Source organism: Drosophila navojoa, chromosome 5 (genome assembly GCF_054131105.1).
Source record: "Drosophila navojoa isolate 15081-1374.11 chromosome 5, UAZ_NAV_1.0, whole genome shotgun sequence".
In the NCBI taxonomy this organism is placed as follows: domain Eukaryota; kingdom Metazoa; phylum Arthropoda; class Insecta; order Diptera; family Drosophilidae; genus Drosophila; species Drosophila navojoa.
The window spans coordinates 15,572,986-15,599,742 of NC_142893.1; the positions used below are offsets into that span (position 1 = coordinate 15,572,986).

Sequence of the window (26,757 nt, forward strand, 5' to 3'; positions counted from 1 at the left end):
TTCAATTAAGATTTCAAGCGTGGAGTCTTGGTGTACAAGGCGGGGAATTTTGTTGTATAATCTCTGATAGTGATTCATGCTCACCTCAAATATGACTGTTTATATGTATTTCAAGAAAACCAAGTTCTGTCATCGAAAAGAAACTTGGAAATTACGAGCTCTAGCTTAAATATGACAAGTTAGTCAACTTTCTTAAAATATATTATAATATATGCTTTCCTTTGGCAGAACTTTAAAAATAGAGCTACACACTGTATAAAGTATATGCAGAAAATAAAAAGCGAATCGCGAATTGAAAACTAGTTTCAGTTTAGTCTTGGCGTTTTGTCTTCTTCTTGATTTTATTGTAATTAAATAAACTTTGACAGAAGAACAAGGTTTTTTTCCTCTGAGCTAGCCAACTACATATTTGTTGTGGGTTTCTTTCCAGCTCGTTTCGTTTCGTTTCTAGCATTAGCATATTCTTTGCCTTTGGGTGGGTGTGTTTGACCACTTGAGCTGGGTGTGACCAGCACCATTTTGGATACGCGAGCCGTGAGCCATGAGCCATGAGCCGTGCGCCGTGAGTGGAAGCCATAGGCGCTGATGCCCGTAAGTGGTTCGGCACTCTGAGCCGCACAAAGTGGATGAAGTGCGTGCTACCGAAGCCGGCTTTGCGCGAAGTTCAATGCCCCACTGAAGACCGACTGAAGCTGTTCTTGGGCAAACAACTTTGGGCACAGACAATGCCGCAGAATCAGCGCCGTTGGCCGTTGTTTTGTTTTGGTTTTTGATTCTTGGCGAGCCTTCATCGATCACACAAATATTCCCAAGTCAGGTCGTCAAGTGGACACTTCAACGCCTGCGTCAGAGATCTTTGCTGCATTCCAAGAGTGCAGCCACTGATGCAACCACTCAAGGACAACGGCTCGCAAATTGCAATTCATTGTCGCCATTGGCAGCTTGGGGCCCGGGACAGCGAGCTCACTATCTTGACATTTTTATTAAAAACCTCTCAGTCGAACAAAGGGCGAATGCATACACACATATATGCGTTCTATATATGTGTGTGTGTGGCTCAGGTATTTCTCTCGTTAAACGAGCAACTGGCCCAATGTCCAACAGTCCAACTGTCCACACCAAATTGCCTCTGAAATGCAGTTGTCTTCGTTGTTGTTGTTGTTTTTGTTGCTGTTATCGATGTAGCATCATTTCCTGCTTAAATGAGATGATGGGCATATCCGACTAGCAAATACCCTTAAATTTATACCTTACTCTACAAAAGTTAGTCTCTGTTTGAGATTTTTGTGTGAATGAGTGTATAGAAAATATTTTTGGATAGAGAAAAACTGAAACTTGGGATTACATTTACAAAGTTTGGTAATTCTATCTTTTAAGATAATCGATATATGAACAAAAAACTAAGTTTATAGGCGATTGTATATATTAAATATTTGTGGAATTGTATATACATATATATTGAGTATTAAGATTATATGAATCTTCAAATATTCGAGAAATGCTGAAAATAACTAAAGCCTATATTTGTATTTTATGGAAATTGTAATAGCCATCGATAATTAGGAATTTTAAATTCTGATATGCTATCACTCAGCAGTGAATGTTTTCTTTTCCGTAAAATCAAAATCTTCTACACATTCCAAGATCGTATAGATAGACGGGACAGATAGAAATACAGATACTGTCACATAATACAGACAGTAATAATACAGACAGTAATGATCATATGATTTACTTCATAGGGACAGTCACGCCTTCCGCCACCTGTTGCATTCAAATCAACAAAAGACAATGCCTCACAGTACCTCCCAGATACCTTTTCAATTTATACAGGGTATATAAAACGCGCTTTTGCCTTAATAACGGCAACAATCGGGCGGCTAAATAGCGCTTCCGAGGGCAAGAAAGGAGTTTTGCAAGTGGTTTTCGCAGATGTATCCACAGCTCAAGGAGAACTGCATTTCATGCTGATTATTATTTATATGAAAACTTGTTAAACACACGTTTGACTTATCAAGTGGTATCAAGAGGCACATAATATTAAAAAAAATATAGATGAATAAAGTTTTAAGCTTGAGTTTCTGTTGTACAAGTTAAACAAAATGTAAATTGATGTATAAAATAAAAATATGCCGCAGATAGCATTTAAAATAATACAAAAGGCAAATTGGTGTATACAAAATATATGTATGTATGTATATACATGTATGTATTTTATATCAGCCCAATGACATTTGAAGGTGGCAAAAGCTGAAGCGCAACAAAAAAAAAGCTAGCAAAGCCCTTTTGCAACATGTGGCACTTGCAACAACTCAAATCTGAACAGCATCCAAGTAGTCATATAAGCATGGCCAGAGTGTAGTTACGCCATTTGAAGTGCTCGCAACAGCCCAGAGAGAGACAGGCAGAGAGAGAGAGAGAGAGAGACAGACAGAGAAATAGAGATAGAGATAGAGACAGACAGCGGCAAACAGTTCTATTACTTAATATGCAGAGCTAAATGCGAGCACGAATGCAGCCAAAAGTCCATTCACCACAGAGTACAAACTCCCAAACTCCGACACGATCCTCAACAATCTCCGGGCATTCAATCAACGTTTTTGGCCACGACGAATGCCTGCCGAGACCTGGTTTGGAAAGGCGACGTGCGGCACTAAATTGAGTCGAGGAAGAAGCAGAGAAAAAAAAACTACACAAAGTGCTTGCGTCTTGTTGTAGGCGTCATTTCACACCTAAGCAACAACAACAACAACAGCCACAGCAACAACAACTTTAATTTTTGTAGCAAACACAGCTGCGTGCCACACTTTTCTTCTTCTTCTTTGTCTGTTGGCCACATCAAAATGCTTCACTCTTGATGGTCTAGAATCGCTTGAAGTGCCAAGTCGGCGCATTTTTTTTTCGCCTCTGCTCAATTCTCGATTCACAATTCTAATGAGCTTAGCTTGTTTGCTGTCTGAATGGTTAATTCGAACATTTGTGCAGCCAGCTAATGGACTGGAAGCGGCAACTAGGGATTGCGAGGCCCCTTTGGAATTGGAGCAGAAATAATACCAGTTGACTACTAAATTGACTACCTGCTCGTAGGAGGTGTACAGAGAGTGAGTGAGAGAGGGAGAGAGAGACAGAGATGGGGCTATATCAAATGTGTTTATTAATTTGTTTGTGTTTAGCTATTTTATGAATGAGTGAATGGAATGAATGCTTGTTGGCTAATGAATAATTAAATCGTTTCATTTTATTAAGTAATTCAGTTATTCATATATATTTAAAAAAAAAAGTAGACTTTAATCTTGTTGCTATACTTCTTTTGCCCTGAAATATTTGCTAAATTAATAAATTTAATTTTATGTAAAATACATATTTTTGCATCTGTGCTAAGCAATATATATTTGCTTTTATAAATTTAAAGTGTTAGTATTTCCTATAATTTTGTTGGACTGCTTAATAGCTGCGAAGATGAAACGTAATAAAAATCATAATAATATTATCCACAATTTTCTCATTTTGTAACTATAAATAAATACAGTACAAAATTATTGTAACTAAATTATCAAAAAAAAAAATTAAATACAATAACAAACAAATATAATGGGAAATATTCAAAAATATAGAACACAAAAAAATATAATAAAATCATTATTTAAATTATTAAGATTAAATACAACAACAAAATATAAATACAAAAAAAAAAAATAATAATAATAAATAAATACAACTAATAATAAAAATAAATAAACAAAAATAAATAAATTAAAAATAAATATATTATAAAAATGAATTTGAATATATTATACAAATAAATTTTGTATTAATTTATTAAATACAAATAAATGTTAAAAATTAGTTAAAATAAATATATTTATAAATTTTATAAATAAAATCCTAATTTAAATAAATACATATTTTTATTAATTTATTAAATACAAATAAACATAATAAAAAATAAACTTAAATTATAAACTAAAATTGATAAATTAAAAATAAATATATTATAAAAATCAATTTGAATATACTACAAAAATTAATTAAAATAAATAAATATTTATATTAATTTATTAAATACAAAAAAATGTAAAAATAGTTTAAATAAATACATTTATTAATTTGTTCATAAATAAATGTTGATGTTTTTTTATACTTATCTGTATATAATTTTTTTTAATAAAAAAATAAATATATACATTTTTTAATAAATGTATATAATAAATACATTTTTTATTAAAAATATTATATGAAGATAAGTATAAAAAAAAACATTAATTTAAACATATACATTCATTAATTATTTTATAAATTTAATACATATATATATATGTTTGCCTTGAAAATCTTAAATACAATCTATTCTCTATATTACATTTATTTATGTTATATTATTATTGCCCAATCCCAATCCATTCCAGCTATAGCAATTCCTGCTAGAGCACTTTCAGCTAGATCGATCGCAACTGGAACACTCCCAGCTTCCAGCTAGATCAATCTCAAGGGGAGCACTCCCAGTTAGAGCACGCTCGACTTCCTCTAGGCATGAAGTAAACTAAATCAATTAACAGCTGAGCTAAACACGTCGAGAACATTCAAGCTCAGATCGTTTCTTTGGCAACTGTAACTTGCCTTCTAGTCGAAGCATTCGACATGTCATAGTTTCTATTCTTTTGTCTAGATATTTGCTCTATTATTGGCCGTAATTTATTGCCACACGGTGCAGGCGGCCAAGCCCAGTTCACCAATGCCAATTGTGTTTTTTTTCTCTTTCTCGCTAAGCTCGACTTTGCGCAAAAAACTCGTTTTGCATTTGCGCTTGTAATTTACTTTTAATATTTGCAATATAATTTTGATGTTGGCAGCCTTTATTAGAGCAGAGTGGAGCACGCTTTTGCAAATTACATAAACCAAATAGCCCAGAAATAACAAAGAAACTACAAAAAGTAACACAAAAAATAAACGTAACGAGCAAAACATAAACAAAGCGCAGTCGCACCTTAAAGTACCTCCAAAAACCAACTCCAATTGGAGTGGGGGAAACGTGGCTTGAACCAAAAATAGAAAAGCAAACGAAGAAGACTGTCTGCCGTTCGCTGGTGTGAGGCACAAATCAAATATCTCTTGGATCAAATAATTGATAGAATATTGATGTTGATTATTTTCGCTTAGCTTCAGCTATTGATGAAACCAAATTTGAACCTTTCACCCGCAAAGGTTAAAGCTCTGATCCCGCACGAGCCGCCCGGCCAAGGGAATCCAATTGAGCTGCTCGGCTTGGCTAGTTGGTGTCGTGAGTCGCCAGCCGTTGGGGCCCACAGAGCTTGGCGGGCATTGCCACCCGCATACACACACGTTGGCCCAAAGTTGTTGTTGTTGCTGTTGTTGGCTGCTTTGAACCAGTTTGCGTTTTGAGGTTTGGAGTGGCTATCGAAAAACCGGACTCAAGAATTTCCAGCTAAGAAGTTTTTCATGTTCATTTGCCATTTGCTGCCATTTTTGTCGCGTTCGAAATTCGAATGCCTTCGAATGCACCGAAAAATGGGCTGGGAGCAAGTTGCATAAACGTTGCTGCATTTTCCGTTTGTTTGTTTAAGCCAAAGGCTGAGTGCTGTACGACGTGGAGAGTGTTTGTATTGGCATTAGACTAGGCAAAAATTTGGTGAATATTTGAGGAAATATTTTATAAATTGCATTTATTTTCTATATTCAATATTCTATATTTAAATATAAAACTAAGCAAATGGCTAAAAAGGTTCTTTTGCCTTATATATCTAGCAGTAGAAGGCATGAACGAGCCTAGAATATATACAGACATACATGACTATATATTGATGTAGTTATTATATATATGTACATATTTTATATATTAATATCGCAAATGGAACAACAGCCTGATGGATTGAGTCTTTTACCTCTATCTGTACCTCCATCTAAACATAGCTCTTGAAATTGTCAATATATATATAATATAGATGAAGAGATAAATTCATAATTTTGTTCTCTGTTTGTACATTCTTTTATATTACTGGGGAGTAAACTTTTTCATCATAAACCTAAATTTAGTACATTAAATAAATATCTATTTTATAGAATACTAAAACTTCTATCTTCTTTTTCAGTAGCTTAAATTATTAAATAATTTTCAATATTTATATATATTATTAATAAATAATGTAAATTAGTAAATAATGTATATATATAATGTAAATTAGTAAATAAGGTATATAGATATATTATTTAATAATTTACATTATTATGTAAATTATAATGTAATTATGTCATTATAATGTAAATTAGTAAATAAGGTATATAAATATATTATTTAATAATTTACATTATTCATTAATGTTTTCTTTTTAGTAATTTTATTTATTCCACTTCTGTATTGTTTCCCTGATCCCCTCTCAAACAAAATTTAAATAATATATATCCTTTATTTATTTTAATTTAATTTATTCTTGTTAAGCTCTCTTCCAAGCGTCGTATTTAATGATTGGAAATTTTTTTTATAGCCCAACTTATACTACATGTTACTTTTTATTTATTTTTTTTTGCATATACTATATGGTTTTTATTCGACTTGAAATTCGATATATATATATATATATATATATATATATATAAAGCGTTTTTTATTATCATATAATTAAATTTATGACCTTATCTCATCGTTAAAACTGTATCAAATTAAAGCTGTTTTTTATTTTAAATTTATTTTGCACATTGAATATTCATTTTTGATGAATTCTTCTTTAACAATATAAATTTAATTATTGAATAAAGTGTGGGTACTATTATTGTTTCGGCTAAATGGCCAAGAGCTTTAAACAAAATTGTTTATAGCCAAAGCCAAATATCCGCAGAATGCAAGCTTTATTCACAGCTGTTGCTGCACTAAGATTTACTCTTTCGTATATCAACAACGTAGAGATCTTGGATTGCGTCAGAGCTGCACCGTAATATTAATTTTACATTAGCCCGACCCAACATTGGCTTTCGTTATGGTTGCTGGATCGATGAGCTTCAATTTCAACAGCCCAGTCGAGATCGCCGTCTCGGCATCTCGGCATCCGTCAAAAGAAAAACGCTAAACGAAAATTTCAATCAGGCATCCGTTGCAGCGTCAACAAAATTTCACTTTCTTTTGCGCTCCCAAAACTCATTCAGCAAAAGCGGCTCGGAGCTGACCCTCAGCCGCGTTACATAAGCTTCAACGAACGCCCCAAATGCCACGCCCAGTAGTCGACGCAGTCTCGCATTGTCTTTTCGTCCGGGGTCCGGCAAGTAGGTAATTTATGTGTTTTCGGCTTAAACGGTTTACAAAATTTCAGTTTCTTTCATTTCAAAGCCGCCAAATGATTTCAATTTGTTTTCAAGAGGTTTTTCTCTTCGAATTATGTCAGCGTGCTTGGGAATGGGCTCTATCATGGGTCATTCAAGACAGTCTTAATAAAAATGTGTGGCATGCATACTAGAGCAGGTCGTGATACTTCAGGAAGTGAGCTAATGACATGACTCTGGAATGTGGCTCAGATATCTATGCGACAGTCGCTGAAAGCGTTTGACAAAATACCAGATCACCAGCTCACCAGCTCACCAGATCAGTAACTGGTTAACACACCCTCCACTGAGAGTCAAGTGTCAAATATGTAATTGCCTGCAGCACAATTGAGGCTCTAGAAAAAGTGAAAAGAACAAAACAGTCGGGTGTTGCTGATGTCGTAATAGACTATCCGTCATTCCATTACCCCAAATGGAAATTAATGGATAATTATAAATAATAAGAAAGAAGAAAGAAGAAAGAAGAAAGAAGAAAGAAGAAAGAAGAAAGAAGAAAGAAGAAAGAAGAAAGAAGAAAGAAGAAAGAAGAAAGAAGAAAGAAGAAAGAAAGAAGAAAAAGGAAAGAAGAAAGAAGAAAGAAGAAAGAAGAAAGAAGAAAGAAGAAAGAAGAAAGAAAAAAAGAAGGAAGAAGAAAGAAGAAAGAAGAAAGAAGAAAGAAGAAAGAAGAAAGAAGAAAGAAGAAAGAAGAAAGAAGAAAGAAGAAAGAAGAAAGAAGAAAGAAGAAAGAAGAAAGAAGAAAGAAGAAAGAAGAAAGAAGAAAGAAGAAAGAAGAAAGAAGAAAGAAGAAAGAAGAAAGAAGAAAGAAGAAAGAAGAAAGAAGAAAGAAGAAAGAAGAAAGAAGAAAGAAGAAAGAAGAAAGAAAGAAAAAAAAAGAAAGAAAAGAAGAAAGAAGAAGAAAGAAGAAAGAAGAAAGAAGAAAGAAGAAAGAAGAAAGAAGAAAGAATCCCTTACTATAATAATCAATACATAATACCTAATCACTATCCACATCCCTCCCCACTCATAAATACAATACTAAATTAATCCCTAAATCCTACTCCAAAAATCCTACAAAAAGATAAAACCCTCTACCTCCTCCATCCCCCCTATAACTCCTCCTACAATAACCTCCCTCCTCCATATCAATAAAGAATCCCTAATATCCTCCTCCTCCTAATATATTACATAATAAATAATAATAATAAATAATAAATAATAAATAATAAATAATAAATAATAAATAAATAAATTTTAAGTTTGCTATATCACTGATATACCCCATTCAGTCAATGGGCGTGTTTAGCAATAGCAATAATACACGACTCATAAACGGGTTATTTGCAGTTTTAGAATGTTGCCCAGGTCGGCGCGTTTGAATCTTGTGCGGGTGTCTTGGCGCATTCATTTCATTTCCAGGTTCAATTGAAGCTTTGTCCTTGATGCTGGTGCTATGGAAAATGATTGATTGGCGTTTCACAAAGGCACACACACACATATGCATAGCATATCTATTGCCAAAAGGCGGATATTGGCCAACTGGGCTGGCAAGTCGGAACGAGCTCAAGAAATGTGTTGGCATTTGGCAATTATGAAAATTTACTCTTTAAACTGGTTCAAATTCGCATTTACTTTATTTCGCCAATTGATTATGTATATATGTGTGTATATTGAGTGATATTTGCATAAGCCATGCGCAGAGTCAATTTGCGCAGCGAGTTAACAATTTTGTTGGTCAATAGGCGAACAAGTCTTGGTAGCTGATTTTACATTTATTACATTTATTTGGTATCATTGGGTGGGCAGTCAAGTGGGTAAATGCGAGAGCATTTATGGGAGCAGCTGAAAGTGAGACTTAACTGTTTATTGCAGCTTTTAGGGTAACAGAGGCTTTACATTTAGTGTTGTATAACAACTTAATCTAGATGCACTTTGGGCAATATATTGTGAATTCATTTTATGGTCTAACGATAGAGTGGGCCGCGACTGCAGTGGGTTGGAAAGAGAGAGCGCGAGAGAGAGAGAGAAAAGGAGAATGCCTAAACTGTTTTAGAGAGAGATAGGGAGAGAGAAACATTGATATATATATAGGTTGGAATGATATGAGGGGAACATGCTTTGACTGTTATAGACTCCGTTTATGTTTGAGATAGAGTAGACAGGCAAATACCTATTTGAGTGTGAAGATGTTCCCGGGCTCATTTCATATTTAAATATGCCGTTTGAGTTAACCTGAGACTTTGTCTTTGTAGCAGATTTGTAGATGAGACTTTTAGATGATTTTGATATGATAGCGAAAATGTTAAAGGTACTCAAAAGTTCAATAATGATTGATTACTTCTCACACTTCCAATCACTCTTCGCATTATACGTCCTCTTCTCCACTTCGCATAGTCCTCTTTTCTCTCTTCCTTCTTCTCTCTCCACTCTACAGTCTTCGGCTTTCTGTCTTCGCACTTCATACCGCACTCTATATTCATCATGCTTCACTTCTCACTCCTGCCGCTTCTCTCACTCACTCTCTCTCTCCTCAGTCTTTTCACCCATCACTCTTCTTTCTTCACTTTTCACTCATCACTCTTCACTCTACATTCTGCCCTCCTCGCTTTTCCCTCTTTCACCCTTCACTGCACTTCACTCGGCCCATAAATATTTCATAAATAAATCTATGTAATACACTTGCTGCCCAAAAGCCAATCAAGCCTGCTTAGCTAGCAATTTGTTATAGTCATATTATTACTATCATTTCACACACACACACACTCACACACACAACAACCTGTGCAACATTTTAACGGTTAAATCAGGTAGTGTTTGAGCACATGAGTAGAATTGGCAACTGCCTGCTGTTTGGCTAGTAGCAACCGCTAACTAAAGCTCAACTGGTGTGAAATGTAACAGTGAACGCTTGGCCAACGGCGGGGCGAGGGTGCGGTCTTACCTAGTTTAGCTCTCGACAGCCCAGTGTTTGTCCAGCTCTAACAATGGCCAAAAAAGCAAAGGAAAAACAAAAACAGCGGGCAGTCCAAACAACTGCTTTTTGTTTCTTTTTTTTGCCATGCAACAGTTTCAGCTGTTGTTGTTGTTGTTGGGTTTGTTATTGTTTCGCGTTTGTTTTGTGGCTGCTCGCGCTTGGCGTTTACTTTGTGTAACAAGTTTGCATATGTGATTAACAAACAGCTCAGCATGCATTAGTAAACATAATTATAACACACTTAACAAAGAGTGAGTGAGAGAGAGAGAGAGGGAGAGAAATGGCGCAAGCAGTTCAGACTGCTTGAAATTCTACTGCAATGAAACGAAAGACTTAAGCGACAAACTCGCGTGGGCTAGACTCGACTTGAGTCGACTCGCAGACATGTCTTCTGTCATCAGAGCTCAGTTTACTGCCAGCAGCTGCCATCATAGAATCCTCCACCGACACCCGACACCCAAACAACATTTTCAGCTGACTCATTTTTCTGCACGATTCTTGCGCTCGTTCCACGGCAGCGCTTGACATTGACCTTCGCTTGATTATTTTCTAATTAGCTGTCGCTGCCTGCGGGCCAAAAGTTTCTTGTTGCTGTTGTCGTTCGTCCACTTCTTGAACAGATCTGTGAGCTGTATTTGTTTTCGGCATTATAACGATCACTGCCCAAGCTTTATGGTTCACTTTATATTTTTGTTTTGATTTCTTTTTATTTTTGCCACTGTCTTTGTTTCTTGCTTCTTTTTAATGGGCTTTTATTGCCTTTGTGGGCTCTGTCACCTCGTTGGAGTCCATTAAATGCGAGTAAATTAACCGAAATTATCTATTTATATTGCCGAAAAAGCAAAACAAATAATAATAATAATCTACTACGTACGGGGCGGGGCGGTGCCATATGATGTCACGGGCCGACTGCGAGTAGGAAGCAAGTTTTGCTTGGCCAAGCAGCGTGAACTACTTAAAAAATACTTAAAACTAAAGCATTACAACCTTAGATGGGCCTAGAGAACACCAGATGAGATTACATATAACGAGTTTTTATGATCTATCCATTCTAGTTTTAAGCTGCTGTGCTAGAGATCTATTTAATGAGTGTAGATAACTTGGAAATTACGTAAAAACAATTTTGGTTTGGGCAGAGACTAAAAGTTTATTAAGGGAGTGAATGAATGAATGAATGAATGAGTGAGTGAATGAATATGAACTCATATACTAAACAGCTGAGCCAAGTTTAAATATTTTAATTATCTTCTCGTTCTCTATAAGCACAATGAATGCCTTAAGCTAGACTCTTGATGCTCGTTCTGCAGATGGAAGCAGAGCATATTAGTTTTATCTTTCTCTCTCTCTCTCTGTCTCTATCTATTTCTTTTTCTCCCTCTCAATGGCTGAGTATTTCATAATTATGGCGTGGCAAAATGAAAAAGGAGAGAAAAGAGAAATAAATATACAACTCTACCTCTATCTACAACTCAACTCTATTTCACTTCTATTTCAAGATTCAATTCGAACTGTAGACCTAACCTAATTAGAATTATGTAATATCAATAATAATAATAATATCTCTCCATTTTCCTCATTTTATTCTGTCTGTCTCCTTCATTCTCTCTCTCTCTCTCTCTCTCTCTCTCTCTCTTTCTCCCTCTGGCTCTCTCTGTCTTTCTCTCTCTCTTTCGTATAGTATAAATGCTTTACATATATCAGCTAACACTGCAATAACTCTAAAACTGCTGCACTAAATCGCTTCGCTGACCTTCAATAAAGAAGAAGAAGAAGATGATGATGATAATGATGATGATGATGATGAAGAAGAAGCAGTCGTAGCCGCATCAGTTATAAGCGCACAGCCAATGGCCAAACACAGAAACTTGATTGAAGCAAATGAAAACGTAAAGTTCAACTTGTTTAGTCGCGGTTGCTGCGTCTTCTTCTTCTTTAGTTGCTGCAGCTATTGTAATTGTTGTTGCCGTTGTTGTTGTTGTTTTAGTTGCTGTTGCACTTCTGAATGACTTTTTTGCCATAGCGTCTTGACATTTCGCACAAACATAAAAAGAAGAAGCAGCAGCAGCAGCCGCAGCAGCAGCACAAAGAGTCGCTTGCGTTGCTTTTGTTTTGCAACTTGTTGCAGCATCATCATCAACCAACAAAATTAGCCCGAAGACGGGCAAATTGTAAATGCCCAAATACAAATAATTCACAGTATTCACAAAAATTACAGAATCTTCACTGCATTATCTATCGCTGGCACAATTAATGCAAGGCAGATACATATATCTAGCTAATTTAAGATAACAACAACAGCAACAGCAGCAGCAAGTTTGAAATTCTTTTTGTGCAGCGAATGTTTCATTGTAAATGTCAAACTGTTAGCGCAAGTTAGCAGTAGGCACAGTGGTGCGAAAGTATATAGAAAATGCTATTCTCTTTGGCATTTCAGTGGCATTTATTTAGCCTAGGTTAGATCTTATCTTATAGTGTTGAGTTGAGCACATCAAAACCATTTTCTAGGCTTTTGCCTAAAATATGAATCTGCAGCCACAGTTGCTAATGATAATATCAAGCTCTCAAGATAATCCAAGCTGAAAAGGCATACAGAAAATATTTGCTGTGTGTTGCTTTAATATTCAGCACATAATTGTTTTCTAGAGTCTGATTAATACAAAATTAAATTTGTAATATTTAATTTTATATATTTATTTTAACATTATATATATCAATTAGAGCAACTGCATAGCCATTTTTTTTTTAGTACTCATACATTATTATTAAAATTATTATTATAATTTTTATTTTTTTATTATTTAAATTATTATTACTACTATTTTTTTTTTTTTTAAATTTTACTATTTTTATTTTATCTGTTTCTTGATTGATAAACGTCATCAGACTAAAATATTTGTTTAGATATTTATTTTATTTTATTTATATATTTTTAGAAATGAATTAATTAATTTAAGTATTAAATATCAATATTATTTACAGAGTATGAATACCCATTTAAAGCTGATATTATTTAATAAGATTATAAAATTAATAAATAATTAAAATATTTGTTTATATATTTATTTTATTTATATATTTTAAGTAAGTAGTTAATTAATTTTAGTATTAAATATCAACATTATTTACAGAGTATGAATACCCATTTAAAGCTGATATTATTTAATAAAATTATAAAATTAATAAAATATATAATTAAAATATTTGTTTAGATATTTATTTTATTTTATTTATATATTTAAAAAAATGAATTAATTAACTTTAGTATTAAATATCAACATTAATTACAGAATATGAAACCCCATTTAAAGCTGATATTATTTAATAAAATTATATCATTATTTTTTTTAAATAATTATCAAATAGAGGTAGAGCAAATATAAAATTATCCCAGCATAATAAATAAGAACTTCTTATATTAAATGATGATGAAAATATCTACCCTATATTTAGTTAATATCTTAATCAAGTTTATATATTTTTACCTCTGTGAATTTTGGCATTTGCCGACTTAATCTAAATTTGCATAGTTCATTTTTGGTTCAGCTCTGGTCTGTTCCTTAAATGGCAGCTGCATTCATTATGTATTGTCATTAACATTGCTCAAACTAAAGTAGGCGCAAGCCGTTCGCATACAATTGACGACTACTGTGCAACAAAAGGCGTTGCTGCCATTGTCGCTGCGCAGTGCGGCGACGCATGCAACATGCAACAGCAAATAACAACAAAAAGCAACAAAAATGGTTCGAGTTTGGCTCATTGTTTGGGCTCTGGCTGTGGCTTTAAGCCAAATGCCAAATGCGGCAGACAGTTTGAAAGGCACTTGACAAAAGACAAAAAGCCAAAAGGCGGCAAAGTTGAAACAAATTGAAAGGCTTTTGGCCTGTTGCTTTTGGCTGTTAACTCTTTGCTATTGAGGCAGGCTCTGTGGAAAGTATCAATGGAAGTTATTTTTAGGCCTTTTCCTGTCAACTCCAGCTCAAAGCCTGTTCGAAACTCTTGGCTGTAGCACAGCATTTAGTTCGTAAGAATCAAATTTTTCGTTTTATGGTTATTTATCTCTCGTATGCCCTGGGATATGCCGGTGCAGCTGCTTTTTGATGACTTCAGCCGATGGCAGTACAGACAGAACTCCGATCTGATGCCTGTTAACAAAATGGAGCAGAAGATCTATTTGCCATTTGATATGTTCTACAAGGACTTTGTCACATGGCTGGCCAACGAGAAACTCGCCTTTCTGGCCCATCAATTCTGGGAGAAACTGTCGCCGGCCCAAATGCACAGCTATGACATGAAGGCCAAGGCAATGCATGAAGCTGCCAAAGCAAAGAAAACAAAGCCAGCCAAATTCGTTAAGAAGCCCCCCATCAAGGCGCCCACAAAAAAGCGCGGCCTGCAAGGCAAGAGCTCAAAGCGCTCCAGCCAAGCTGAACCCAAAAAGGTTCTAAAAAAGAGTATTACGACGGCGAAATTAAAGAAAACTCGCTGAGGAAAGTGTTGATGAAAATATCAATTTAAATATTTTAATCAATTACCTCACACACACACACACACACACAAATTACAGTTTGCTATCTGTCCCTGTGGCTACGATTGACGTTAACTGGGGAGCTCAAAGTTAATATACGTGAGTGAAAAAGATAGAAAATCTAACATATGCCAGGAAAACAGTGAACGCAGCCACAACTTTAAAATTTTATGTACTTTTTGTATATTGTGGAAATTCGGAGCTCTAAATAACAGACACACAGATTAAATGAAATTCATAAGTGCATTCAAAAGATGAGGAGCAAGCAAAAAATTTATAGAAATAATATTTATAATCGCATTGAGCTGAGATATTGACAGATATTGCTGAATATTTGTTCTATATATTTAAACCATTTTATAAATCAATTAAGAATTCATAATACATTTCAATTATAATTGTATAACGTATGAGTTCAGTTTTTGTTTGTTTTGCAAAAAATTCTCCACCAGCATAAGAAAAGGTATTTGCTTATCTCTAGTGAAGCAATAAATGCTATTTATATTATATTTTACGATATAAAAGCAATCCTAACGGTCTCGAATCGCTCATATGGAATACTAAATAGAACTTTGCGCTCATTACAATAAATTCCGATTGAATCGATAAATGCGTCAACATGAATGCGAAGGTTCTTTAACAAATATTTGTTAAGAAATACTGGTAAATGCCGATATTTACGTTTTATTCAATTTTAGGTCAACTGTGTCAGGCATACAAATAGCTAATAATCAAATTATTCTAATTAGTGGAGACTGTTACAGCACTTTTTTGTAAAATAATTTGCAAATGATACAATAAATCACGTCAACTTTTATATTATTATAAAATATACAATTAGTATGCATATTAAGAATATATAAATATATAACATTTATTTACAAATTAAAATATATAAAATATGTATTCACTCATGTGCGATCTGCAGTGCTCACTTATGAAATGGAGCCTAATGCAGAGTCAACGGCATATAAGAATGAACGATTTGATCTACCTTCAGCGGATTAGAGTTACAGGCCAAATAAATACACTGCAACTCTTGCCCAAGCGCAGAAGGCTAATATAAATATTGTTTTAAATACACGGAATAAATGTTGCCCAACATCTACATTATTATTGATATAAAGCGGGATTCGAACCTTGGCCTTTTGCATGACTGTCGACGCCTCAACACACGACGCCACAACAGAAATTGCAATGAATCTGCCAAATATTCACGTAGTTCTAGTTCTTTTCAATACTTGATCACAAGCAGTTAACAAGTGGTTGCAAAGCAGTTCATGAATAAAGCAGTGATAGCTGCCACACGCGCGCTTATAATATATTCAAGCATTCGGTTTCATCAATTAATTAAAATTTCAGCCTCTAGTGCTTCGACAGCGTTAAACACTTACAATTTGCACACATAACTCCTCTCCTCGCTTCACTCATGCATGTGTTGAAAACAAGGTGTGAAACTCAAGTAATATGATATTGGGGCACTATAACTACTACTATTACTACTACCAAGCCCCTGGCACAACGTAGGTGTTGCCCCACTCCGTTGTTATTTTATTTTTATTTTGGGCGCCTCATGCAGTTGCGAGGCTGCTGCATAAATTCGCCTGATCAACATTTTCAACACTGCATTTTCGTTCAAAATGTTGCGCATGTATGTATGATATTTCAATTTTCAATTTGTGGCCACGTTTTTGCGTGGTTGAAAAATACTTTTTGTTTTTTTGTTATTTTGGCTTTTTGTTTTGGTGTAATGGCACTTTTTGTGCCCAGACATTGTGGGTCAAAGAGCCAAGAGTGACGCATACGAGGCTGCAGCTGGAAGCTATTTGCAGTCAACTTTGGGTGTCTGCTGCTCGTGGCCAGTGCCCACGCTCTGTCATACCTATGTATGTATGTACATATATGGATGTGTGTGTATGTATGTTTGTTACACTGTGTCACGAGTATTTACATAGTTTGTATGGTGACAGCTGACAAAATACCTTATATTCTGAAAACTTGGTTTTAAAAAAGGTTATGTTTACCAATATATTGATACCAATCAGTAATCAATAATTAAATTATCAAGTAGAGTATTGGTTAATTATTAAAAATCTTTTACTACATAGAGACTACATGTTAATTAAATGAATTTAAAATAATACTTATATTCCACATAACTAGCAGAGTGCAAAAATTACTTGGGACTTTGCATTGAGAGTAAAGCAGTGTAGGGAAATATTTAATAAGCAGTTCAATCAAATTTGCAAAGCAGTTCAGCTCAGCTAACAATTCATAATTATTGTGAATTTATGTTTATATATTTATATGTTTACATTTATATAGCCCATAACAACTCTTGGCCCCAAAGCAGGGCTATTTCTTATTTATTTATTTATTACAATCTATTGACAATTAGGTACAGTGATATTGAATTTGTGCACGTTTCATGGCTAACTGTTGCCTGCGGCGCTGCGCGAGGTGTCAACAAAGCAATGAAGCTAACAACAAAATCTGTCGATTTTTGTTGTTGTTGAGTGTTGAAACTGTGGCTATTGATTAATTATTGTTGGCTTCGTGCAACCTATTAACATTTGACCTTGTTTGCATTTCAGATACCTCCAGCTATTACTTTCCATCACAAAATCGTTTTGTGCCATCCTCTGGCTCTTTCCCGCGCCAGCTGCAGCAGCAGCAGCAGCCGCATCAGACACTTAATGGCTTTCGCAGTAGCACAGGTGGCTTCTCGCCCGCACCGGGCTCATACCAGGAGCAGCTCCTGTTCATAGCCAATGAGAATGGCAACGGCAACAAGCAAACAGCGATTACAACGAGCTCGCCGTATGGAGCACATTTTGGCGCTAGTCCACAATTTGCCGTAAGTTTTTCAACTCTCAATTGACTCGAGTTGCAATTGCAGCTCTAAATTTAAATATTTATCGTCTGTTTTTCAATTTTTTGTACTTTTGCTTTTGCTTTTGCTTCAATCAAAGTTTTGGCTAGTTGCATTTTGTTTTTTATTGAGGAGAGTTAACAAGTAACAGGTAATAGATAGATAACTGGCAACAGGTAACAGCTAACAGGCAACAGGCGATGTACGTACAGACTGTGCTGCAGGCAATTAAGTAACTTGTTGTCTGTTTCTGGGCCTGAGCTGAAGTCGGAGCTGGAGTCGGAGTCCAGCTGCAAGTCGACGACTGAGTCCGAGTCCATGTCTGGCATTTTGGCACGCAAAGCAAAGCTCTGCCAATCAACGCCAAAAACGAAATCAAATCAAATTCATAAATTACCACATGCCACATGCCACATATGAAATTTGATTAAGCCAACTTGCAAAATGCAAACAGCAAGGTGCAGCTAGCCGCTAGAGATGGGCGCGTGACACGCGTGTGCAACAGAAATAGTTGAAGCTAAACTATATCGTATATGTATAAACCTAATTTAAACTAATAATATTACAAATATGTATTTCCTGGCAAATATTTCTACATAAACCTTTTTGCAATTGCAATAGGAAAAGAGTTTTCTGGGAAATTGTTGAAATACCAGTTGAGGAAATTAAATTAGCTTCGCCCAGGCTCACGCAACATAAATCGAATTACAGGCCGAACAATGCAAGAAGCGGCGGGCGTACGACTGACTGACTGACTGAACGGTCAGAGAGATGTGGAAGCATTTCCAAATCCATTTTCCCACTTACTTTCACTTTGCCCGGCCCAAGCGGCGCAAAATGCGCAGACAAAAGCCGATGTCTTCTGCATATCAACGAATCAACAATAAATAATATTTGTTGTATTACTCGAAATGACTCGAATGTGCTTGCTTGCCTCTTGGCGGTCCCTTAGGGGAACGTGTTCCTAATTGAAAAACTTGATAATCATATTGTCTACTGCCAGTTGGCAGTCATGAGCACGCACTTTGCTGTCGACTGCCCGGTTTGGCCCTAATTGAAGCATGGTATGTCTGTGGGCTTCCAAGTGCGGAGCGTGGCTGACAGTGTGAATAGTTGATGAGATGAGCATGTAAAGCGTAAGGAGCAGGAGTTGGAATGCACAGAAACAGAAGCTGTGCTAAGTAGAGAGACGGAATCTGGAACTGGAACAGAGACAGTAACAGAAGCAGAAAGAGCAAGATCGTCAGGATGAGGGACTGAAACTGAGATGTGAACAGGAGCTTAAGGAAAGGCAGTGAACGAGTCAATGAGGTGGACAAAGACAGAGATAGAGAGTAGAGCAGAGACCGCAACAATAATATGGACAGAAACAGTGACAGGAACTGGAACACGGAATGGAAATAGAACTTGAAAAGTGGCTCAAATTGAAGCAGCAAACAGAGACAGGATTAGAGACATAGTCTGGAACGGAGAATAACACAGCAGGAGAGACAATAATAAAGACAGGAGCACAGACAACGAGGGCGAGAGGAATAGATATGGGCACATAAATGGAGCTGAAGACAGGGATAGGAATAGCAACAGTAACAGGGACAGTAATAGGGGCAACGGGGAATGGACCGGGCCTTGGACAGCAGCTCAAGGGGAATCAGTGCAATTACATAAGACAGGGATAACGCTGTAACAGGAATAGAGACGTAGGGAGAGAGCAAAGTCGAGAGCAATGTCGAGAGCAGGGACAAAAATAGATGTGGGCAGAGAACGCACATTAAGTGCTCTTTCTGCCTCTAATATCATCAACCAGTGGCAGTGGAGAACTGGACACTGATTCCCCTAATGGAAGTGACTTCTTAGTGTCTTCGCATTGCGCCACCTGCAAACTCAATTAAGTGCAAAGACTTCTCGGGCATGCAGATGATGCCTCGTTGCTTCTGAAGAAGTTGACAAGCACTCGGCTATTTATAAATTGTATAAGCCTTCTTTGCGCAGCCAACCAAACCATAAATCAAGCTGAGAATGGTACAAAATAATGATACAAATAATTAATAATTCAGTTGTCTATATTTCTTTCACTTTGGCTAATTTTATTATGTCTAAAATTTTTATAAATCTATGCAACTATTTCTTTGATCTTCCAATGAATAACAACTAAATAAAATACATATTTCTATAAAAAAAATATATTTAAAATATTTTCTAGTAAAACTAAAACTTTAAATATCTTGTTTTATTATATTGATGTGTGTATTTTTTTTTTATTTTATTTATTTATTTATTTTTTTTATTTTATTTTATTTTTTTTTGAAGTTTCTGCAAAAAAATAAAATATTAATAAAATATATCCATATCCATATAACAAAGAATAATTATTAAAATATTTTCTTGTAATGCTTAAACTTATCATAATATCTTATTATTATATTTAAAATTTTTTATAAATTTCTGCAAATATTTCTGTCCGTTCTCAATAAATAACTAATTATAAAAATACTTCTTTCCATATAACAAAAAATAATTATTAAAATGTTTCCTAGTAATGCTAAAATTGATCATAATATCTAATTTTATTAAATCTAATAATATAAAATATAACAATATAAATAATAATATAAAATATAACACAAACCTTCACTAAATCTAGAAATATATAACAATTGACTAGTGGTATGTTAACTATAGAATATATGTAGATATTTCATATTTTTTATGGTTTAATTTGACTTAACCATTCAATATTTTTTGGCTTCAAGTGAAAGCCCAATGCCAAACGATGAGCACGTTATGCATTCTCCTTACGCACTCTCTCTCTCTCTCTCTCCCACTCCTTGCTGTTTGATTTCTTCAAGTCTAAAGTCGTGTAGTACGTGAGCCGCTTGTTTCATAGTTTATTATGCTTCCCCATATTGACAAACGACTTGGCAGTCGTTGCATCTGGCTTGACCGAGGCGAGGCGAGGCGAAGCGACGCTTTCTTCTTGTAAAATTGTAGCAAGTCCATTTGAAGAGTTGCCTCATTATGTGGCGAGTCGGGTTATTGCACCCGGGCGACACCGCCGCAGACACTCGGTGAAATTTGTTAGTCGGCAATTGTCAGAGTTAGTTAGAGCTTATATTTAATTAATGACTGTTAATCAGACTAAGACTTGTGGGTAACTGAGACGCATTTCTCTCTGGCTAATTGCTGGTGAAAATCGGGCTAGACGACTGTTCGGCGAGGGGCGTGGCCATAGGGTACTTTGTGATGCGTAAACAACGACGTCAAGAAGCGGAAAGAGAAAAAACAAAAAAACCCAAAAAAAAAACAACAACTGCAATCAAATGCGCCTTTTAGCAACAAAACTTGCGTTTTGTATGCAATTTGTTTAACAGAGCAAAACTGCAGCGCAGCTCAGCTCAGCTCAGAGTTGGTGCTGCTGCACATTAGAAGCACTTTCAAAAAACAAAAAAAAAAAAAAAACAATAATAATAATGCATAATATAACAACAAGTACTTAAGAGCTCGAAGCCGAAGCCGAAACGAAACGAGCGACTGACAGCGATTTCAGTAATTAGCGGCCAGTCGAATTTCGATTTAACCTTGATACACTTCAATCAAACATTTTTTATTATTATTATTATTATTATAGATTTTCATTGTGTCGATAGTTTGTTTGTTGTTGTTGTTGTTGTTGTTCGATTTTGATTTGAAATTCATTTGCAATCAGCTTTCAATTTCTGGAGCTGAGGTCTTAAAGCGCTTTGGCATTGCATGCAACACGTCGAGTGACTCGAAGCCCCCAAATGAGTGGGGCAGAACAGCCAGCGTCTGCCGGGCGGGTTAACTGCCTCGACCCAGGTGCACTGTTTGGACATGCAAATGAGCTCAAGACACGCATTGTCAACTTACATCGATGGCGGCTCAAACTGCATTACAAATGCTCCTGTCAATCATCAGTCGAAAGTGGAGCGAACAAATGAATAAATTGATTTAAATGCGATTGAGGCGAGCTCTAGGCGTGTTTTAGGTCAGCTCTGGGCCAGCTTTTCTCAGCTTTTGTCAGCTCTGATTTGATTTTCACTTGACCTTTTCTGGAAAATAGATTTAGGAATTGTGTTAAAAATTATTAACCAATTTGTAAAAATATATGTAGTTGATATAATAAATAATATATTAATGCAATATACATTTGACTAATAAAATTTTTATTATATTATTAAATCTATATTTTAATATATTTTAAAAGTGAATTGTAGTAGAATGTTAAGTAATAGTACTAAAATAGTACTAAACTAGTACTAAAATGGTACTAAATAGTACTAAACTAGTACTAAAATGGTACTAAATAGTACTACACTAGTACTAAAGTGGTACTAAATAGTACTAAACTAATACTAAAATGGTACTAAACTAGTACTAAAATGGTACTAAAATAGTACTAAAAAGTACTTAAATACATCAAAATATTATAGAAATTATTTAAACAAAAATTATATATATATACAAATTTTAGACAATGAAATTTTAGTGTACTAAAAATGCAATTCCATTTTTTTTAACATTATTATGCCATTTCAAATCAATTTTATGGAATTTCCTACTATTTCACTGTTTAAGAAAATATCTTACGATTTAGTAGTTCTGTTAGGTTTTCTTTTATGAAAACGCTTAAACCAAACTCAGAATTCATTCAATGTTTATTCAGGAAGTGAAAATTAGGATATTATGCTATGTATATTTCCGTATGAACGCAATGCATATCAATATGTCTATCCATCAATATATTTGTATATCTATCTAACTAGTCAGATATCATTGAGGCTTTTTGTTTTCTTTACTTTTATAACAAAATCTGTACATAAATCTATACATACATACATAACTCTGTACATCTATCTATCTCTCTATCTATCTATCTCTCTATCTATCTATCTATCTATCTATCTATCTATCTATCTATCTATCTATCTATCTATCTATCTATCTATCTATACATTTATCCATCTATCTTTCTTTCTATCTATCTATTTGTCTATATATTTTCTTTATGTATCTATCATCTATTTATCTATCTTCTCTGTGTATCTATCTATCTATCTATCTATCTATATATATATACATTTATCCATCTATCTTTCTATCTATCTATCTGTCTATCCATCTCTTTATCTATCTATACATTTATCTATCCATCTATTTATCTATCTATCTATCTATCTACCTATCTACCTATCTATCTAGTCAAACAATTTCGTTAGAACTGTTGTACTCTTAGTTAAATTAAAATTTTATTATATTTCTTTCATTTTTAATTTAATAAAAAATAAATAAATATATCTATATACATACATACATCAATCGCTCAGCTAGTCAAGCATTTTTTAGAATTTTAATTTATAATTTATTTGTTTTTTATACATAAATTTCAAATTTATATTGCAACATAAAATCTCTGCACATTTAATGAACTAACATATTTATTTGTTTTTCGATTTCTCCCTCTCTTTTGCTGTTTGCTTCCCACAGAAACCGAGCCGTCAGACGGACTATTACGATATCTCGCCACGCCCCTTTGGTGTGCCCGTCAGTGGAGGCGGTGGCGCAACGACGTCCGTTTCTGGATTTACACGCTCCAAGGCGATACGCAATGGCGGCGCCAACAGCTTGGGGAGCAATCTCCAGCCACAGACGCAGCACGTCAATGTGCCACACCAGCAGACGCAGTTTCTGGCGCACTTCAGTGAGGCAACGGTAAGGAAATGCCAATGGGGAGCTCATAGATCGTCAGCTGGCAGATCACTGAGAGAGCGAGAGAGATAGGGGGAGAGAGGGGGAGATAGAGAGAGAGACATACCAAGCCAAACCAGACAAAAGTAAAAGCAAGCAAAACAGATAAACATTTTGGCATTGCATAACATTTTAACAAAACAATTGGCCATGCTCTGATTTGGCCAATATCAGTTGCTCTCTGTGTCTACCTCTAGCTCTCCCTCTCTCTCTTACTCTCTCTCTCTCTCTCTCTGTGTGAGACGGCAGACAATTCACAACAATCCCAGAACCAGTTGCCAGCCACAAAAGCCACAGACAATACAGATATATGTATTTATATATGGATATGGCTATATGTATTTATATGGATCTATTGAATGAAATCATTTTTACCTTTCACCAGATCATATATTCGAAAATGAACTCGCACCAAGTAAACAATTGGAGCAACAGCATTTCATTCAAACAACTTGCCGTTACTCGAGAGTATTTAACATATTTAGATAGGAAATGGGTTTATCTAATAACAAATATATTCCGCTTGAAGTGCACAAATACCTCAACTGATTGAAATGTCTGACGAGCTGTTTTCTCTACCATTGTTTTGCTACTCTTCTTCTTCTCCTCTCTCTGTCTCTCTTCATCTCTCACACGCCTCCCACTCTGAAAGAGTTTTGGTATTCGACTTATTGGACATTAAGTTCATTATTGAACTTAATTGCCCTCATTTGTTATTTAATTGCAGCGAAAGTGTTGCAATGCTTAATCTTGGCTTAGGCCCACAAAAACCGATTTGCGTCCCACAGCATTGGCTACAAAACTCACAAACTTTTGCCAGCCTTTTATGGGCAAGAAAAATTATCTTTGCCTAAATACGAAATATGAAAGAGTTTGACAATCACTGAAGACTTGTGGAAAGTTGCAATTGGAAGTGAATCTGCTCTGTTGATATGATATAATATTAAAATTGAATTTTTGCTATGCATAATATATTTTATTATAATGTCAAAAACTCGTCAAGTAAGAGCTGATAAATGAAGTGTTTGGCATTAAAAAATCTCAGAAGTTTCACTAGAGAATTTTAATTGGTTCATAAGATCATTTTGCTAGAATTAAACTAGAGAAATATTCAATTCTAATAGAATGAACTCTACACCAAAAGAAACATGATCTATTATGATATAGAAAGATAGAGCTGAGGAATTAATTGCGCAAGATATAGCAGGAAAAGCAAAATTGAAATGGGATTTTGTATGTAGAAGATTTTTAAATATCACAACAACAAATATATTACATGAATGTTTAGCTTGAGCTCAATTCAAAATTTATGTATCCTTCTTCTTTTCCATTATTAAAAGAGTTATTCAATATATATATAGTATATATGTTATAATGATGCCATGATACCAAAATGTATATATTGTAGTTTAATGATACCATTGGAGCTACCTCAAAGTCTACAGAGACTGTCAGACCTTTCGACAATCACTTAGGCCATCATCATTAAAACGTAATGATAGACTTTGCTCAAGAAGCTGTAACCTTTGGCAGCTTCAGCCAGAAATTTGCACCTTCATCGGCTGACGACTGCTGACTGCTGATTTTTGATAGTTGCAGCGACCCAAAAAACAACAACAACAACAACAAATCTGAACATGCAACTCTCAATCGCCGCCGCCTTCAATGGATGAGCACGAAGCTGCGCTTCAGCGTCACGTTTACAACCTGTGCGACTCAGCTGGCGAGGCTGCGCGGCTGCAGTTGCCTTCACATCAGAAATTAAATAAATACGAGCACATAAATCGAGTCGAGACCAAAAGCTGGAGATTTGCACAAAACGCTTTAGACAAATTTGAGAATCACTTGAGAATCGGTAGGGAGCAGACTCAGGAGACGAGAGCGGGGAGCGGGGGGCCAGGGGACGGTAGTTCGCACGCAAAACAATTGACAGACGAACCGCAGAGATTGTGATTTCATGAATGTGTGTTAGGAGCAGCATGTTGAAACTGTAACAGTTTCCCATGACGACGACGACGACGACGACGACGACGACGACGGCGGCGACGGCAACATGTGACCACAAAAGCCAATGCTGTGAATGGGGCGCAACCGCTGTCGGTTGGCAATAGCCGTAATAACTGTCTGTTGGCAGCAGCTAGACTTGCCCCACTTCATAACGGCACTCTTCTTCATTTATGTACATCTCCTTCTTCTTCTTCTTCTTCCTTGCAGAACGATAAGCGCCCGCTCGCAAGCAGCGCTGCTCAGCGTCCCTTTGGCAACGGCGGCTTCTCGCCCAGCGCGACGCGCACACGCACTCAGCCACCGCCGCCCTCGGAGGATGTCACGCCCCAGGCTGCGTCGCCCTATCGGCTGCGCAATCGCTTCCAGCCCTCGACCTCGACCTCGACGGCCTCGTCCACAACCTCAGCGGAGGTGACCAGCAAGCGTTACAATCGCTTTGGCAGCAATCGCAACGCAGCAAAGTCAACGACGACGTCAACGTCGACGTCGACGACGACGACACAGAATACACCTGCCGAGCGTCCGAGCTTTGGACGCAAGCCGGCCAGTCCGCGTCGTCCTGTGTTCATTAGCCGTGAGGTCAACGAGCCCGTCAGCGTGGTCAGCAAGCGGCCCTTCAACTACAACAGCGCACGGCTGAAGCTGCCACGCCCCACGCCCAGCACAACGAGTACGACGGAGGGCGTGAGTGCAGACGAGGCTGATGATGAGCTGTACGATCAGGAGTCGCAGGAGCAGGAGCAGGAACTGGATCAGAGCGAGCACGAGGAGGCCTCAAGCCTGGAGAAGCTGCCTCTGCAGGAGGAGACAATAGCGCCGGCAACAGCTGCCGAAACAGAGGCCAGCCAGGACAAAGCTTCCTCCGAAGCAGCCGCAGAGGAAACGGCGACCAGCCAGGAGGCGGACTATGACAAATCCAGCGTTAGCAGCACGGAGGAAGCCCAAACAGACGCCTCGGAGGCACAAGACCTGACGGAAGAGACGACGCTGTCCAGTGCAGCGCATGAGTATGAATATGTTGAGGACGAGGAGAAGGCCACAACAGCCACATCCAAAGAGCAAGTCGAGGAGGTTCAGTCCACAGAGGAACAGCAAGCCGAGGTGGAGAACAACACCACGGAGCTGCCTGCGGAGACGACGCCTAGCAGCAGTACTCCCACACAGCAGACGCCGGAGACGCCAAAGGAGAGCGCAGCCCAGCAGGAGCAGGAGCAGCAGGACGAAGTCGAATACGATGATGAGCTGGGCGAAGAAGGTGAGAACAGAACTTTATCTAAATCCATATTCAATTACTCACAATATTTTACTTCA

At 36.3% G+C, this 26,757-nt stretch overlaps 2 protein-coding genes across 2 annotated transcripts in view; both read left to right on the forward strand.

The window, feature by feature from the left end:
• Positions 1-26,757, forward strand: part of LOC115564872 (uncharacterized) — a 47,548-nt gene that overhangs the window by 16,962 nt on the left and 3,829 nt on the right. Inside the window, exons 3-5 of the mRNA XM_089260829.1 lie at positions 17,399-17,661; positions 23,179-23,403; positions 25,654-26,701. Of these exons, the coding sequence (XP_089116955.1) occupies positions 17,399-17,661; positions 23,179-23,403; positions 25,654-26,701 (1,536 nt within the window). The remainder of the gene's footprint in view (positions 1-17,398; positions 17,662-23,178; positions 23,404-25,653; positions 26,702-26,757) is intronic.
• Positions 14,343-15,172, forward strand: LOC115564873 (uncharacterized). Its single transcript, XM_089262272.1, has 2 exons — positions 14,343-14,757; positions 14,835-15,172. Exons 1-2 carry the CDS (start codon positions 14,343-14,345, stop codon positions 14,909-14,911), a joined length of 492 nt encoding a protein of 163 aa, XP_089118398.1. The 3' UTR covers positions 14,912-15,172.

What these genes read in the sequence shown, in the direction of transcription:
- LOC115564873 (XM_089262272.1), top strand. Translation starts at nt 14,343, where the DNA reads ATGCCCTGGGATATGCCGGTGCAGCTGCTTTTTGATGACTTCAGCCGA. An exon ending in GACGGCGAAATTAAAGAAAA is followed by an intron (nt 14,758 to 14,834) that starts CTCGCTGAGGAA and finishes ACACACACACAC; the next exon opens with AAATTACAGTTTGCTATCTG.